Genomic DNA, 18,022 nt, shown 5'->3' with positions numbered 1-18,022 from the left:
GAACATCCAAGCACATTTTTTTTAAAAAATGAGCAAGGACGGCAGGAGGGGGAAGGGAAGGTCTTGTAATTTGCTCTCCGCACCATGTCCAACTAAGGTCACAAGAAGCAAGCTCATTTGAAATGTCTTCTCCAGATTTGATTTTTCAGCTAAGGAGTTACACAACCGATCTTAAGCTGACCTAATGCTTCACAGGATTTGCCTTATCCAAGGCCAAACTGAATTCATACATCACAATAAGCCGTAATCAGGATTGTAAAGTTCTGGCTTTGTTGCTGGGTGAACCCAGCCAGGGTAGTTTATAAACAATGGCATATGGCAAGATGTGTGAAGCAGGGCACCCTGTTCAGCAAAGCACACAGTGAAAATCAGCCTCGACTATGGCTGATGGATGAAGGCAACTTCAGTTATCAGCTTTACAGGGTGGAGTTGCGTAACCTGCTCCTTGTACAACAAAAGATGGGGAAAAAAGGACATCTGGTTAATCAGCATTAGAAAAGGAGGGACATTTTGCTAAGCACTCTGTTTTAAAAGGCAAATCCAAAACTCCATCCAGTGGTGCTAATCGAGCATGATTTTACAGCACAAGTCTAAAGCTTTCCCCAGCTGAAGTAATGCAATACATTATATATGAACATACTAAGAGCCAGGGTGGTGTAGCTGCTAAGGCACTGTTTTTCAACTTTGGCAACTTTAAGATGTGTGGGCTTCAACCCCCAGAATTCATACATGCTGGCTAGAGAATTCTGGGGGTTGAAGCCCACACATTTTAGAGTTGCCCAGGTTGAAAAAGACTGGGCTGAGGTGTTGGATCAAGAGTGAGGAGACAGAGATTCTAGTCCACCCTCAGCCATGAAAATTCCCTGGTTGACTCTGTAACTCTCTCTTACTCCAACCTATCTCACAGGATGGTTGTGGGGAAAAACAGGAGCATGGAGCAGAACTTCTGAGAGAAAGGCCAGGATACAAAAACATGCCTTAGCAGATGGTAACAGCAAGCTTGCATTGATGGATCTCAGAAGTGAAGTAGGATCACTCAAGTTTGTACTTGGATATGAGTTCATCAGGAAATCATGGGATAGACTAGGAAGTCAGAAAAAGGTCTGTGGCAACCACTTCCATAAAGCTGCCAAGAAAATTGCTCGCTGTCTTCCTCAAGAGTCATTCTTGACTTGAGGGCATCTTTAAGGAGGTAAAAGGCTGCCCAGAAGACAGTCCAGAAGCTGCCGCTGCTTCAAAACCTTACACATTTTTCCTTCATTAGAAGATCTAAGGTTATGTTCAAACTGGCTTCAAATGAGGTTCTAGCAGGTGACACCAAGCGAAAAGCCAAAGCTTCTTCCTAACTGGTGTACCTCCACCCTCAAAGTCCAACTGACATTAGGAGATTTCTCTTCTCCTATGTGTTTCTACTGAGCTCACATTCTAAACACTAGTTTTCTAGACAGCCCCCTTAATTGGGTTGATTGTTCAACTGGACACACAAGTGATTAATTCTTATTTATTTTGTTGCATGGTTTCTTGCTGCTGTTTCCATTTCAAATTGCATTGTAAATGGACCTGAGATAAATGTTAATGAATGATGCTATAGGAATAATAAGCCTGAAATACATTTACTTTAGGTACAGATTACTGATAGAAACCATGCTGGTGGGAGAAGGCGGAGTTCATTCACCATCTCTACGCCATGCACAAGTTTCACCTTTCAAGGAAATTTTTTTTTTTCCAAAAAAAAAAAAATCCTAACTTAAAAGAACTCAAGACTAGAAAACGAAACCAGACTGGGTGCTACTTTTCATTAGTCACATGTCATTTAGTTTTTGCTTTTGCAAAATGTGCTTTACGGGTAGCCACAATGACTGAAGTTACATGGAGACAGATGCACAGATCGATAGGTGGCTAGCTAGACACACAGACAGGCAAATAGGCCAGCTCCTTGGAAGATGTTGCTACTGTGCGTAATCAAATGTGAACGCATGTGTTCTGAGCAATATGTTGGGATGACCGCAATGGGAGGAGAGAGAAGTGTATAACTCCTGTGTCCGTTAGAAATTTGGCAGGAAAGACGAAATGACTGTTGAGTGAGTCTGCACAATAGCTTTCAGGTCCCAGTTGAACAAACCAACTAGAAATGACCATTTGATGCAATCTTTTTGCATCTGCAATCAGGTCAGGCTCCTACATCACACCTTCTGCTCCCCGTCTTTCCAATTCCTCACCCAACATCTTTTATTCCTCAACTCCAAAGGTTCTTAATTAGCTGAAGAGCTTCCAGCCTTTGCTTCAGTAGCCCCCCATTCTTCTCCAAGGCAAATGCCCTATTGCTACCAAGAGGCTTTGAAATCCAAGATAGGCTTGCCTCTCCCTGCTTCTGGGTATGGAAGAAGGGAAATATTTCAAGCCCAAAGACTCACAGATTCACAGAAGGAGCAACAAGAGGCCAATGTGCATGCAACACACCAGGTCACAAGTTCCTTCCCTGGTTGCCTAGAGCCCCCCAGGTTTAACGCGAGGCACAACTTGTTAACCTGTCTTAAAACAGGCAGCATCTCTAGCCATGTAATTATTGACTTTTGTCTTGTCTAGGTTGAACCTCACTTTGTTAGCCCACATCAGTCCCGTCAGCGCCTCCAGGCAACAGTTGAGTTGTGATTTTCATCGCCAGAACTTGCCTGGCATTAAGGTGGATAAGACAGCTGCTGCAGACGGCGGGTACTGGGTGGGAGGGGGGGTCGAGCAGCAGCAGAGCGTCAGGACAGTGTGTGTGCAGAGTGTGCAGTGTGAATGTTGTCCTTTGAACTAGTTTGCTGCCCCAGATGCAGTAGAAAAAGCCGCTCCATCCTTTGTATTCTGGATGTGGAACTGGGAGGGCACCATCTTGGGCTAACTGCCCCCTTTGGGAGTTGGTAAAGAAAAGGTCAGGGCATCCATCCCATCTTGCTAAAAGAAAATGTGGGAGAGAGGTTATATAGATAGAAGACCTCACTCCATGTCTCAGAGGGATGGGAGGGGCCATTTAAGCTATCTAGTCTAACCCCATGCTCAGTCCAGGAACCCAGAGTAAAACAAAGATAACAAAGGACCTATCATCCAGCCTCCACCTGGGCACATCTAGAAAAGGGGAGATTCTGGTTCCATTGTTGACTTGCTCTTCCTCTTAGGAAGGGTTTTTTTTTTTTAAAGCATTCAATCAGAACTTGCTTTCTTGAAATTTAGATGCTTTTCCCCCTGCATTTTGGAAGAAAAGAAAATTGTTCTTCACTTTCCTTGGGGTATTGATTTCCTATATCCCCCCCATGGTCGTCTTTCCTCAAGACAAAATACACCCAGTTCCTTCTCTCTCTCTCTTCCTAGACCTTAGGACATCCTACAAAAGTTAACCCAGATAATAAACTAGACCTGTGGAATGTCATTGGCCAGCGAATACATGGACAACAGTTTAACCCCTCAACACAACCTCTACTCGTTTGTTACACAGAGGAGCAGTTTTATTGGAATGTGGATAGGAAAGGATTTGCAACCTGACTTCTAGACTCCAGAGTGACTAATGTTCACCACTTGGCTTCAAGAAGAACCACACCACAGTTTCACGACCTCTTCTGGAATTTTGAGGGCACGTTATGGACCCTCTTACATCACGAGCCTGGCCTCTCTCAAAATACCCATTTCCTAGAAGACAAAGTGGTGCACCTGCTCCCCGCCACTTTTTCTTTTTCCAAGAGGCTGTTCTGTCATCTCTATTTCTCTTTTTCTTCCCCTGCTCCTCCTCTCCCCTGGGACACCCTTCCAATCTAAGCCTTGGTTTGTAACCACCTTCCAATTTGATTTTCTAAGAATGTCTCTGGGGGTCTGAGTTTCAGCCAGAGGTATTCTTGGAAACAGAGACTTTGTTTGAAGATGGCACTTTCCTAGCTTCCCTTTTTTAAAAAATGGAAAGAATGTAAATAAATTAAAAAAGAACAAGGCATGGAGTGCACCAGGCCCTCGAAGAGGTTAACACGCCGTGGTTCAAAGTAGCTGTCTAGTAAACTCCTGATTCTCTGAGTAGGTTCTCTGCAGACTATTTTCACCTCTTCTATCACCTTAGGCCCTCTGAATACCTTCCCACTCAAATGGCTGCTTTAGCAGAATGCATTTTCCAGGGCCCAGGTTTCCAACAACCTGAAAGCAACCCGCCCTGCCCCAATCAATACTTGTCAATGTTCAACAATAAAGGCTTGGAGCATCAGATGAAGAAAGATTAGGCAAGATCTGATCTCCCAATTGTCCCAGGAAAGAGGGATTTGACAAACTGTCTGGCTGAGCTGCAGACAGATCTAAGATAGGAGTGGCTGGAATGAAAACACACATTGGCCCAAGAAGGTTACTCTTTGGAATGCAAACTCATGTCTCTACAATGTGTTTCAAAAGCCGCATAAAGAACGCACCCGCGCACCATCTCCCCATGGTCCACCTCCAGCAGCTGCTCCCCCCTCCGTGTTCCTGGACCTGCTACAAAATCCCACTTTATGCTGATTGTTCTTTGCTCTTCCTGGCTATTGTCCACATTCTTTTCTCTCCATAATACTTGCCTGGCTCCAGGATGAGGGATGAGTGGCTGAGTGGGAGACAAAGAAGGCAATCTGACTCACTTTTGCAAAATGCATGTGCACAAGGGAAGGGGCAATTTGAAGCCCACCAAAGATAACACCGGGCTGCTCCTTCAGAAAAAGCCACAGAGAAAGGGTGTCCTGAGTTATTCTGATAATGTCTCAAAAGAGCCTTTTGATAGCAAATTTGTTCTCATTCGGCACTCATTCAAGCTCCAATAAGGCAGACTTCCCCACCTTGACCTGATCCTTTCTGGTTCTGGCAGACTACGACTCCCACCCCTTTCAACCAATATGGAGGCCATCTAGAGAGCATCATACTTGGGAAGTTCCATAGAGGATCTAAAACTTTTGCCCCACGAGTGCAAGTGTAAGAGTGTAGTGTCTTCTAGAGATGTTGAAAGTCAGCTCCGCAAACTCACAACCAGCACGAGAACACCGTGAAAGGTGAAGACCACACAACTGAGGAGCATAAAATTGGGAAAGCTAGGTTGGAAACTTGATCTAGAACCAAGGAAACATAGGAACAAATACCCACTTTGGCATGAAAGTCACCCACAACCTTTCAATTTATCCTGCCTCACGGGATTGCCTTGAGAATAAGGGGATAAGGAACATAGTCCACTGCCATTAAGAGAAGGCCGGAGGGAGACACACACACACACAGAGTAGGTGAGAATAAAAAAATAAGAAAGGTTAATATAACAATGTGCTTCTGATTCATTTAATCCTGGGAACTCAAGAGGATGGCCACCGTAGTAGTAGTAGTAGTAGTAGTAGTAGTACTGTGAAAGTAACAGCAGCAGCTACCACCTCTGGGTGAGAGTGAATGCTGGAGATGGATGGCACATTTGGAATATTTGTTTTATGATTAGATTTGGAAATGTGAACACAGTGCACTGTCACCAATCAGATTTCCCAAAGAAAGCAACGGACTCCTTGATGCTGCTGAATCCTTGATGCTGCTGAATCGTCCTGCTGCTCTTTCCTCCTCCTCTACCCTCTCCAAATTTAAATTTAAATGTGCATTTTTCCCTGCTGGCTTGTGGGGAGCCCACTTTCCGAAGGATAGCGAGAGATTCCAGGAGATTAAAAGACAACTTCCTGGCTCATCAGGAGCACTAATTTCTTTTGTCAAGTGCCTGACTAATCATTAGCTGTCCTATGATGAGCTCCTTGCTAGTAATCAGATAGCCTAACCTGTAATGTAAATTACAAAACCACATTCTTCTTCTGAATGACTCCATTGATCCAGAATGTACACCTGTGATCCTCCTTATTCTAACACATGGAATGGGCCACAATGTAGAAAGCTGTCAGCCTTACCAGGTAGACCAGACAGGAAACACGGCCAGATAAGCTAATTCTACTTTACTGTAAAGCTACATTAACAGAATTTTGCAAGTCTGAGCAGTCACTTTTACAGGCTGAGATCTTAGGGAGGGTCCCTCCTGAGCCTCTTGCTCCTCCCACTATGCAGCTGTGGGCTATGCTCCCTCTTATCTGCCCATTCCCTAGGCAGCATCTCTTTGTTGGGTCTCTCAAGGTCATTCCCACATACCATTACAAAGCTTGTAGGAGCTTCCGCAAACTCACTTCCACAGCCTTTGGTTCGTACTGCAAGGGATCTTTAGGATTCTAAAAAAGGTTGTTCCTCCTTAATTTTCTTCTCATCATGTCCTGTATTATATCTATTTTTTTCCTTGTGAGCTTTTTATCCACTGAAGTTACCCAGTAAATGGGAACATACAGGGAACCCAAAACCCTCAAAGCATTCTCAGGAATTTATTTGTCACAATGAAATTTACTGCCTGGAATGAAAGGTGTCTCTCAATCCAATCACTTCAAACTAGCCTACCATGCTTTGGATCAGTCCCTCTTCATGTGGGCAGCCCCATTAATTTCTCCTGCCATCCTCAAGACCTTGCAAGAGATCCTTTCAATTGGTACAATCAATCTTGCACATTCTTAGAAATGCTGGGGTGACATTTTGGCATCAGAGAATCAAAGAAGATTGGGGGATCTGCAAGGCATGATCAAAAAAAGTCAGGATGAGGACAACAGTGTGATCAAAGCTCTTTCTGTTTTTTATGTGTTGCACACGTAGCACATGTAAAAAACAGGCCAAGCTTCAATCACACCATTGTGGCTCCCATCCTGGCTCCCATTTTGTGACCTATGGACACCCCTGAAGAAGATCACGCTATCTAGTCCGGCATCCATTTAAGAAACCTGCAAACTTTTGCTGGTATTTAAGATATGCTGCCTATAATTCAATGATCGCCTCTGATGGCAGGGAATTCCACCGTTGAATGTTTTTCATTCAATAAAAAGATTTTCCCAACTCAGTTTCCTTCAGGTGTCTTGCTTCTGAACTTCCAGAGTTTCTCAGGTTGTAAAAGTTATTCTATTTATATTCTGCCTTTCTGTCCAGAGGGTATCACATCTTAACTTCAATGCATTTGTAAGGTGCCACGCTGAAGAAATTCCTTCTTTGATCGGTTTCAAAGACTTGTGAAATGACAGAAGAAATGTAAACCCAGCAATGAAGACATTTGATACAACATCTAAAGAAACTCCTGTCTTGCTAGTTAACTGCATGAATTCATATCAAAGGCATTTTTGGGGTATTTAAAGTACAGGTAAAGCCTCTTTCAAGCCGAGCTTGATTCCTAATGATTTTGTGGACACATGCATAGTTTTCTTGCCAATAATATGAAAGAGGTTGAGATTTCCTGCTCATCTCCCATCCAGGTAATAACCACACTCAACCCTGCTTAACTTTCTGAAGACGAGGCAAAATCAGATAGTTCTGATTTATGGATAATTCCCTACAGCCTCTTGATTAAATCAAGGGTTGTGTTTTTTTATGAAGCTCTCTCAAGAGGCCTCTTCTTTTTCTTAAAAAAATAAAATAAAAAATAAAAACCCGTGTCAACATATGAATAATTAGTTCATTACTCCCCTGCAATTAATCAACTGATGTTTCCAATCTTCACTTGTAAGAAACAGATCCTGTGCCATAGGAACAAGAACTTGATAACACCAGAATGGTGATAATCTACTTTTCTTTCTACAGTTAGCTTTAGGATTCCTTCTTGGAATCCCCGTTTGTGATAAAAGCCATTAAAGCTCTTAAAAAGAACTGCCCTGATCCTCTACTTGCTTGTTATTCAGAGATGGCTTAACCAACGATATAAAATCCAGAGCAGGGCTGTCATCTACGACATAATTAATGTTATAAGTCTTCCCCAGTAAAAGCCAGTCAGGCATCGCAAGCTTACTGAACTGATTTGAAAATGTGGATATTCTCTGTGATCATATTTATCATCACGATAGACTTGGGTTTTTATTGTTCATAGAGAAGATCCCTGCACCTGCAGTGGAGTAACCAATGCAAATAGAGGAAATTGCCAAAAGGAAATAAATGGGATCTTTATTCCCCAAAGCAAAACCACACCCATAAATCCTCCTGTCTGTGCCTTGAGCATCCTAGCTTGGATTTTCCCTTTCTCTGCAGCAGCGTTTCTCAACCTCAGCCACTTTAAGATGTGTGGATGGGTGCTGGCTGGGGACTTCTGGGAGTTGAAGTCCACACAGCTTAAAGTGGCTGAGGTTGAGAAACACTGCTCTACAGCTCCTGACACAGTGTGTTCTCTCCCTCTTCCTGAAATATCAGCTCAGCTTAACTAAGAAATCATGGCCTGCAACTTTGGTTTGAATGGGGCCTGGTCTGTTTTGCAAAAAGGTGATAGGGGAGCCCAGCCAGTTGAGAAGAAGGGCCATAAGAGTCATGGGCGAATTTCCGAAGAGGTCACCTGCTGCCATCTTCTGTGCCTGAGACGGGCTAAAGTGGCTGAAGACCCATTCTTCAAGGTGTACCAGGTAAGTGTGACAGCTGGAGGCCACATATAGCCTTTAACTGTTGTACAGTTTGTTTAGGTCTGGCTTAGCCTGCAATGATGGTTGGTAAGCCAAGCTTCCGGGAACAGCACAGTGCGTAAAGCAGCTGCCTAGGATTATTCAGCAATAAGGCTGCTGTACATGCATGGTAAAGCCAACTCAGGGCCAACTTCATCGACCCAGCCTTCCTCAACCGAGCACAGTTCTGATGTGCTAGAACAAGTCCCATACTTCCCAGATGTGGGAATTGCAGCCCTTGCAACATCAGGAGGACGGCAGGGAAACCCTGCTGTCTGCTGGGAAGGAGACGCCTCTGCTGTGCCAGTACATATTGATTTTGGAAACGGACAAGACATTATACTTCACATCACTTCCCGAGGTTGGCCCCAACCCTCTTGGCCTTCAGGACGGCCCTTAAAACGTGGCTTTGTCAAGTAGCTTGGGGATCCCACCGTAGAATGGAGCCTGTTAGATGGTTATACAATCGTTAATGGAATGTCCACTCGGAATTTTTTCCTGCCATTTGGTTTTTTTATTTGTTTTCATCTTGTTTTTATTTTTATGGTTGCTTTAATGGTTTTGGTGAGGTGAAAGGTCCCCTGGGCAAGCGTCGAGTCACATCTGACCCTTTGGGGGGATGCTGCTTTCATGATGCTTTCTTGGCAGACTATAGAGCGGGGTGGTTTGCCATTGCCTTCCCCAGCCGTCCCCTTCCTCAGCAAGCTGGGTGCTCCTTTTACCGACCTCGAAAGGATGGAAGGCTGAGTCGACCTGAGCCGGCCGCCCATGGAAGGCTGAGTCGACCTGAGCCAGCCGCCCAAGAGAGAATCCAGCTTCTGCTGGGATCGAACTCGGGTCGTGGGGAGAGTTTCGGTTGCAATACTGCCGCCTGCCACTCTGCGCCACACGAGGCTCTTAATGGTTTTATGCTTCTGATTATTACGTACGCCCCCCAGGGTCACTGTGTGAGATGGGTGGCTACACAAATGCGATCAAATAAATAAGTACGTAAATAAATACTCTCCGATGCTTTGCTCCCTCAATAATACAGGTGCCTGCCTTACACCCAACACTCATGTCTTTCTCACAAACCTATCCCCAGCAGCGACTCTCCACTGTAATCACTTGCTTGCCATTGAGTTCCCAGGAGTGAACTTGCCTCAGGCAATCCTTTGCTTTATTATTCAGCGGGTAACCAGATCCCAGCAGAGGGGAGGAATGTGGCATCCGGCAGGAGCAGCTCAGCAGCTGCTTGTTCCAACTTCAGTTGGTTTTTGCAACTGCAGCTCACCGGTCAGTGGTTGCTCAGGCTGTTGCGAGTCCAACAGCCAGGTTTTAATCTCAGGATACATGGTAATCCCTATAGGTTGGCTCCTGATGCCGTTCATGGAAACCAAGGCTGAATATTTTCCTAGGGCCTCTCCCACAACAGCAACTGGTTTCACATAGCATTAAGCTGCCACCTGGCCGCTTTGACTTAGCACACTGCATGGGCCCAGCCATAATGGTTCATTCAGTAAACCATGGTTAAGCAAACCATAACTTGCTGATATACAGTATGAATCAGGATGCTGTCTTAAACCAATACTCCCGGTTCTGGCCCTATCGGGGACAACTTTTCTATTTATCAATTTATATGGCTGTCCGTCTCGCTAACTGCAATTCTAGGTGGCAAGCAGTAGGTCAAAAACCAACAGAAACGGCCCTCCACAAAATATGGCAAGATAACAATAATGGTTTTAATTAAACCCCACTGGTTCAGATGGTCCAAATTATCTTCCTTTCTTTGGAGAGGATACAACCCAGCCACACCTGAAAAATGCTTTTCACACACAGGCAACAAATGGATCATACAGCAATATAAGCCAGAGTTCTCACTTGAGGCACAAACAACCAGGCTCAAGTTATACTTAGGACACATTATGTGAAGACCCAGCTGTCTGGAGAAGGCTCTAATGCTGGGAAAGGTGGAAGGAAAGAGGAGGAGGATGGACTCAGTTGTAATGGTGATGGGTGCACCATTGGAAGAATTGAAGGACCAGACTGGGGACAGATCATTGCAGAGAAAATCCATCTACGTGGCTGCTAAGAGTCAACAGTGACTTGATGGCACGTCATCCATCCATCCATCCATCCATCCATCCATCCATCCATCCATCCATCCCAAGCCTGCCAAGCTAAGACAACGTGTGGTCTTGGGATAGAGTATTCTGTAAACAGGTACATACTGCTACCTTTAGAATTTTCTCTTAAGCACACTTAACTATTCCTGGATAGCTCCTTGAGCAGCTTAACCGAAAGGAACCAAAAGGACACATAAAATAAAAATAGGCTAACAGCCGATATTCGCCAGGTGCCTTTCCCTCCCCTCCAAAACCCACCCCAAAGCTTATAACTTAAGTATAGGTAGTCCTTGACTTACGACCACAACTGGCAGTGGAATTTCTGGTCGCAAGTGCGAGGACTGGTCGCAAGTCACTTTTTCCAGTGCTGTTGTAACTTTGAATGGTCGCTAAATGGATCGTTGTAAGTCAAGGACTACCTGTATAAAAAGAAGTTGTCTTTATCTGTGCAAGGCTGGGAAAAAAAGTTTGTCCAATGCCTTTTTAAAAAAAAATGTTAACCTTCCCAAAAGGAAAAGGAGACAGAAAAAAAGAAATCTACCTCTTTATCATACGCTCAGTGATCCTAAGACAGCTGTCCCATTTTAAACGTAATTTATCGGGGGGGAGGCCTTAGTCTTCCTTCTAGGTAAATACAACCTATGTGGTTTACTGTATGTGAGTAAGCACAAGCACATGGAGAGATAATCATGGTCTTCTTGTACTCAAAGGTTGTCACAGACATTGGCAGACAGCCAAGCAGCAGACTGAGCCAACCAACCACAAATTAAAATCCAAAATGGCTACAAATTCAGTGAACGCTTTAAAGTTATCAACCAAACCAGGATCTGCTTTATTCAGCTCTTCAGCCTCTTGCAGTCTGACCCCAAGAAGGTGCAAATGTCTGCTCTTCCAGCAACTGTCGCATCAGGACACACGTATTTCTATCATGGTGCCCGCTCTCTGGGGCACCGTTCCTCCTGAGAGTCATATGCCCCCCCCCCCCGGTCTTTATCAAATGTGCCCTTAAGATAGAACTGGTCCTCTCTCCAGTAACCTTGGCGAGTAGGTGACGGTCTTCTCGTAGGGTGTTCTAGTTTTTAAATGTTTCTTAGGGACACCTTCTGATGATTTCTGTATTTTATAGTATTTATTTTCTATTTGTATTTTTTAAGCTGCCCGGAGCCATATCAGATTGAGGAGGCCTATGAACTTCATTTATTCATAAATAAATAGATACACACCTATATAAATCAGGAAGGCTCAACATTTTCCTGCTGAGGGCCACCACTGACCTGTGAAGAGCGTGTCGGGGAGTATTCTAAAAGGGAGGCAGGACCAGGCCCCTGAAAGGAATCAGAGCCAGGCAGGGGTGTCCGCAGGGGCGAGGGTCAAAAAAGTCAGTTTTATGATGGACATAAGTAGGGGCACGGTGGCTTCAGTTCCAAGGATTTGCAAGGCTTGTATGCAATCCTGGGGGTTCTGCTGATGCACCCCTCGTAAAAGAGATTGACAAAGGCCCTAACAAGGAGGGAGGGACCCAGGGGCACGGGCTAAAGAACAAAGGCCACCTCTGTGGGCTTACCTGCCGCACTTGCGATGACAGTGGAGATGGCTGGACGTGCCGCTGCATCCGAGAAGGCTGCATCAATTGCCGCAGCTGCTGCTGAAGAAGCTGGTTGTTGTTGACTTGTTGGGATTGTGGAGAAGTTGCAGCTTGTTGCTGCAGATAATGCATGAGGGACTGCTGCCCCGGGTTTGAAGCCATCGGTGACATCTTCTGGGCAGGGGTGGGCTCTGAATTGAAATGGGAGAGTGGCTTGGTGTTGCTGAATGAAAACTGGTCTTGGGCAACAGGCCCGTCACTCCCCAACCCCGGTTGCACGCTGTTGGAGGACTGTGTCATGATTATGTTCATATTCTTGGACTGTGTGGATGACATCGGTTTGTAGAGTGAACTTTGCATGTTGGTTGGGTTGCTGGTAGGTGTGGTGTTGGGAATCAAGGTACTTTGAGGGCTAAAAGGTTGTTGGTGCAAAGCTGGGCTGGAAAGTTTCTCTGGCCTGTACGGTGAAGGTCCAGTATTCGGAGGCCCCAAAGGGTTTGGAGAACTCTTAATGCTGTTGGCTGAAATGTTGGGGAGGATGGAGTTTGGAGGGCTGAAAGATTGCTGGTTGAGGACTGGACTGGAAAGCTTCTCTGGCCCAAAAGGAGGAGAGAGACCTCCAGGTGGATTACTGTTGGACGTGATGCTTGAAAGCAGGGAGTTTTGTGGACTCTGAATGTTGCTTCCTGGCAGGCCATTAGAACTCATGCTGGAGACCATGACATTTTGGGGACTGAATGGCTGGTGGTGCGGAGAAGACCCTTGCCTGTAAGGAGGAGAAAGACCTTGAGAAGATATGGTTGGCCAGCTTGGGGCTTGGGGCTTGGAGGTTGGGGCTTGCTTGCTGGCTAAGTGCTTCAATTGCTGGGCATGCCAATTAGTCCCAGGCATGTGGATGGCCTGAGCCTGGCCCTTGTTGGGTGTGGCAGAAGAAATAGGTGAAGCAACAGCCTTGTTCTGAGATGGAACTGAGTAGCTTGCTCCAGTCGATGGTGGCCTCATCTGCGGGGACCCACCACTTGGGTTGCATCCAGGAGAAAAGTCTTTGTTGGGTAGATGGTTGTCCAAGGGTGTAGCCTGAGGAGAGGACTTGGGAGTGCTGTTCATGGCTGCTGGTGGGTGGGCAAGGTTCCCGATGGGTTCTTCAGGTTTGCTCCCTAAGATTTTTTCAAGGTCCAACTCATTTGGAGAGGGATCAGGCATCTTGGTCAGCTCTTCCAACAAATCTTGTAGTTCCTGGTCCACAGCATGCATGTGGCTCCCTTTTTCACTATAATGTCCCCCGAGGGGCCCCTTCTGCCCAACTTCAGCATTAGGAGGTACAGAAAATGGAGACCCAATGCCACTCCCATTCATGTGGTTATTTTCAAGCAGCATTCCATGTCCAGACATAGAGGAGGTTCCATGATTGGCTGAGAATGGAGAGCTTTGCATATCGGGACACGAAACAGGATTGGTCCCAGGACCCATGGAAAGAGTGACGTCATCAAGACAAAGTCTCTTACTCTCACTTGGGAAGATGACATCAGGCATGGCATTGGGTGCCGGCGAACCGTCATCTTCCACTTTCCTCTTAATGGATCCCTGTAACTGCAAGATAAATGGGTTTTATTAAGCAGACCAGAAACTCTGGACTTCCAAAGGCAAAGCAGCAGAAGCAGCAAGAGTTGGAGACAGACAGTCAGGCCTACGCCAAAAGCAAAGGGTTGGTTAGGCTAAACCCTGGTTAAACTGGTTCCAATCTCTTCTCAAATGCTTCCGAAGCAGATCTTAATTGCATCCCGCCTTCAACCTCACTGCGCAAAAGCCAAAGCCTGACTTCACATATCTCGCCAAGCCATAATGTGGCTTCCGCACCTTGGATTTAGTGTGTTACGCTTCTCCACTGTAACAAACAAACCACGGTTTAGCATACTATGGAAACCAGGTCCAAAACCTGCAGGAGCATTTCCTCACATCTACTGCCTGTTTAATCTTGCTTCTTTCCTCCATTCCAGAGGGCTATCCCCGTTGGAGAGACCTTAATCCGTTTATCGCCATGTGTAGGACAAATGATCATTTCCGGTTTTATGAATATATTTTACAAAAGACCGTTTCCACCAGGGAAGAATGCTGTCGGCTCCTAGAGAACATACCAGCCTCTTCTCTGTAGAAATTAATTTTTCATCCAAACAATTGAAGGCTTGTACAGAAACGTGGCCCAAAGCTGGCAAAGCACAGCTAACAAAGGGTATTAAGTTCCTACTGAGACAAATCAACAATTTCACATTCCTTACAGGCAGAGCATTTGAATAATCCACATACCTTCTGATCCAAGCAAAACAATGCAGCCTGAGTGATCTAAACAGACTCTACCTAACCACAGATACTTCAGACGGCCCCCAAGCCAGAGCAGTTTTAAAAAGGAGAGAAAGCCACTGAGAACTAAATCTATGACAGCGTGAATGACTGTCTCTTTTGAAGACATGCTCACACACACGTTCTACGTTAGTGTCTACATCTATATGACCCTCAATAACCAAGTAATTTGGGGATCCAGAAATGGGAATATGACCAAACGTCACATTTCCTGCTGTGTCGAAAGATAACTTTAAATAAATAGAAGAACAGATCTCCAGGGGTTGCTTGAGAGAACCTGCCCATTCCCCCGCCCCCCGTTTAATTATTGTTGGTTCCTCCTTTTCAATGACTATGAGCTGCATGGCCAATGGGATTAGATCAGATTAGACCATCAAACATAGCATCTTGATTTGGCGTTTGGAAATGATCTAAAATGATTTTCCCCTACATGGAGCCATGTAGATTGCAGCTCTGAGTTCCTGCCAACATGGTCAAAGGGAGTTGCAGCTTCTTTGCAAGGGAGAGGAGGAGGAGGCTGACTCTCTACAATCAGCATTCATTGACTATTCTTCAGATTATTCAAGAGGGCACTAAAGAGATAATTAAGAAAACTCCTCTATTTGTATAAGTTACGTAGCGCTTTAAAACATTTACAGGATTTTCCTTATCACTTTCAGCTTCAGATAAACCCAGCTGTTAAAGAAAAGTTTGATGTACATTAATTATGGAAAATATAAAGGGCCTCCTTACAGCATGCAAGACATAATTAACCTTGCTTTACAAATCTTCCATGTTCGTTATCCTAGCCTCATTCAGCTTTAGATAGCTTGAAAGATTTGATGCCCCAAATGCAATTAGTTTGGTGATAGGCTATGCATTCTGCTGGGTCACCAAGGCTTTAACTGGCCAAAGCGTGCCTGTAGCTTCTTGGTGCGCCAGCCTGAATCTGCCGTCAAGACCAAAGATTTGATTGTTGAGCTACATTAGTACAAGATGTGCCATTTTACTACCAACTGCTCTGTGGGAAGGATATCTAAAGGGGGAGGGAAGAAAGCAAGTCAACCATAATGCAGATGCCTTCTCCTTCTTCCCTCCCACTCAACAGGGCCATTTTCACCAGCGGTGCTGTGGGAAGGTTCCTCAAAATGTGTGTGCGTGTGTGCGTGGGGGCTTCTAACTACCTATTGCATTGCTATTTATGACTGTTTTCTTATTTGGAAACTGCTTGGGAAGATTTTTATCCTGGGAGGTGGAACACCCATAATTCAAACAGCTACATGAGCCAATTAAAGCCACGTTCAACCAACAGTTTTCAAAGCCAGGCAGCCAAATGCTAGTTTGGAAATTAGCCTGAGGCCCGCTTTCCAAGGGTGGGCAATGCCATTATGGCAATGAGCAGGGCCAAAGCCATGTAAAATGAGGAAAGCCATGGAGGTTCTCTGATCTACTGCCATGCAACCCGTATGCCACAGCATTTTGCTTAATTAATACGAACTAGATTATGCCAAAACACTGTTGCTCTACATGTGAGTTCTCTTTCACAGAGAATGCAGGCTTCTCTGCTTATCCAGAATGATGGTATGATCTGAAGCCAGATCTGATGTGACCTGCTCTTTATGCAAAGGAGTATACTAGCTTCCCAAATTTGGTGCCCCAGCAAGCATTAGGAGCTATAGGCTACTATGCCCCAATGATCAAACCGGTTAGAGGGGACGGAAGTGATGTTTTGGCACATTTAGAGAACATACAATTGGAGATGGCTTTTATGGGTGGCGTTTGAATAAACACAATTAATCGTTCATTGCAGCAGTGAAATTCTCCAATATGTTATTCGTATGGACAGAAAAACTTTAGGGCTGAAATTTGGGGAGTGGATGGTGGGATATGATTGCTTTAAATAGGTCTCTGCAACACTTGGGAGAAAATTCAGAAAAGGTGTTTTGATGGGCACATCTAGCCCCTGCCTGCAACTCTTTAAAGCAGCTGTGTCTTTTCTCAGAATCATGTGGCTGCTCCTCAGCAGTGAACACGCAATCTCCAGTAAAGGTGAGGTTGCTTTGAAGAGTTGCAGGCAGGTGATATCTTTGTGCTTCAAGTCACTTTGGGGAATTAATCTAAAGCAGCATTTCTCAACCGCAGTGTTTCTCAACCTCAGCCGCATGCTGGCTGGGGAATTCTGGGAGTCTTCAAGTCCACCCATCTTAAAGCGGCTGAGGTTGAGAAACGCTGATCTAAAACAGCTCTACTTCTGAATATATACATTTCTTGATTTTTAAATTTCTCCTAAATTCTGTTATTTTAATTTCTAGGTGGAGAGCCAAGCACACACCTGAGTTTCACTCCGCACCTTTCCTCTGTTGTGACAGAGTCAGGGTTCACGCACTGTGCTAAGTCATCAGATGATCTGAATGATTTCTGCCCAACCGAATGTACGGACTTTGTAGCTTGTAGACCGTGGCTGATGGAATACTGTGAAGTGGGAACCCATCATGGCTTATTTAATAAGCAGTGATTAGACACATCATGACTCTGTATGGAACCCAGCCCAGCCAAAAGGGGGAAATACAACTGTGCTGCATGCAGGCTGCACAGGGAAAAACACACAAACAACCTTTAAACTTCTCTAATAAAAGAAATAAACCAGGACAATGGTAGGCTAGAGAACCTCATACCTAGAGAACCCAGCTTTCTGATTGTGCTGCATCTTTGCTATTTATCCCCCTCTGAAGTCACTTATGAAACTAATTGGGTAAAGGGCATTGCTTAACTATGAATCACTGTTTGTTTGGGTCACAAATATAACAAAGTTGAGAGGATAGAGATAGAGGAAGAAGTACCTGTCTTTCAAAATAGCAGTACCCTGGTTCAGTAGAGTTTGCTGATGGCTTTTGTCTGTTCATTTAACAACTGGACAGTGCAAGCATTCAAGAAGGTGAGAGCCATGTTCTCGTCTGCTCTTTGGCCCAACCCACTGACCTCTACTTCTCACAGGTCTCCACTTAACCCACCATTCAAACTTGGGCCAAACACCAGCTGCTTCAGACTCCACCAAAACAATATGCAGAACCTCAACCACCGGCCCCTGTGGTACAGTCAACCCTTCCATTGCTCAGTGTGTTTTGTGCAACACAAATCTCTAAAGGTATCTTAGAAGAAGAAGGGTCCCCCCACCTCAATTTCGTCCCCTTCTTTCTTTACCAGCAAATGATGCCTGATCAGACCTGTCCTTCAGGATCACATCAGCCTTGTTTGGATCTGGGGTATAGGCCCTGGAGAAGAAAGCCAGCCTGCGGAACGTCTCTGGCATCTGGCAGAACTATCGGTCCCATGCCCTTTTACTGGAGCGGTAAGTCGGCAGCTTTCAAAACTGCTAATGATAGATGCCTCCTAAAGATTATGACTGTAGATCGTGTCACTTCCTCCAGTCTAATTCACATCCTGCCTTGCATAACTTCTACCAAAAAAAAAAAAATGAAGAAAAG

The 18,022-nt window shown here is 45.0% G+C and overlaps 1 protein-coding gene across 2 annotated transcripts in view; it reads right to left on the bottom strand.

Moving 5' to 3' along the window:
• Positions 1-18,022, bottom strand: part of MAMLD1 (mastermind like domain containing 1) — an 87,707-nt gene that overhangs the window by 27,730 nt on the left and 41,955 nt on the right. For both annotated transcript variants that reach the window (XM_063313300.1, XM_063313299.1), the window contains exon 2: positions 12,180-13,790. In XM_063313300.1, coding sequence (XP_063169370.1) covers positions 12,180-13,790 — 1,611 coding nt within the window. The remainder of the gene's footprint in view (positions 1-12,179; positions 13,791-18,022) is intronic.

Source organism: Candoia aspera, chromosome 12, assembly GCF_035149785.1.
Source record: "Candoia aspera isolate rCanAsp1 chromosome 12, rCanAsp1.hap2, whole genome shotgun sequence".
Taxonomy (NCBI): domain Eukaryota; kingdom Metazoa; phylum Chordata; class Lepidosauria; order Squamata; family Boidae; genus Candoia; species Candoia aspera.
This window is presented reverse-complemented; position numbering and strand designations above follow the sequence as displayed.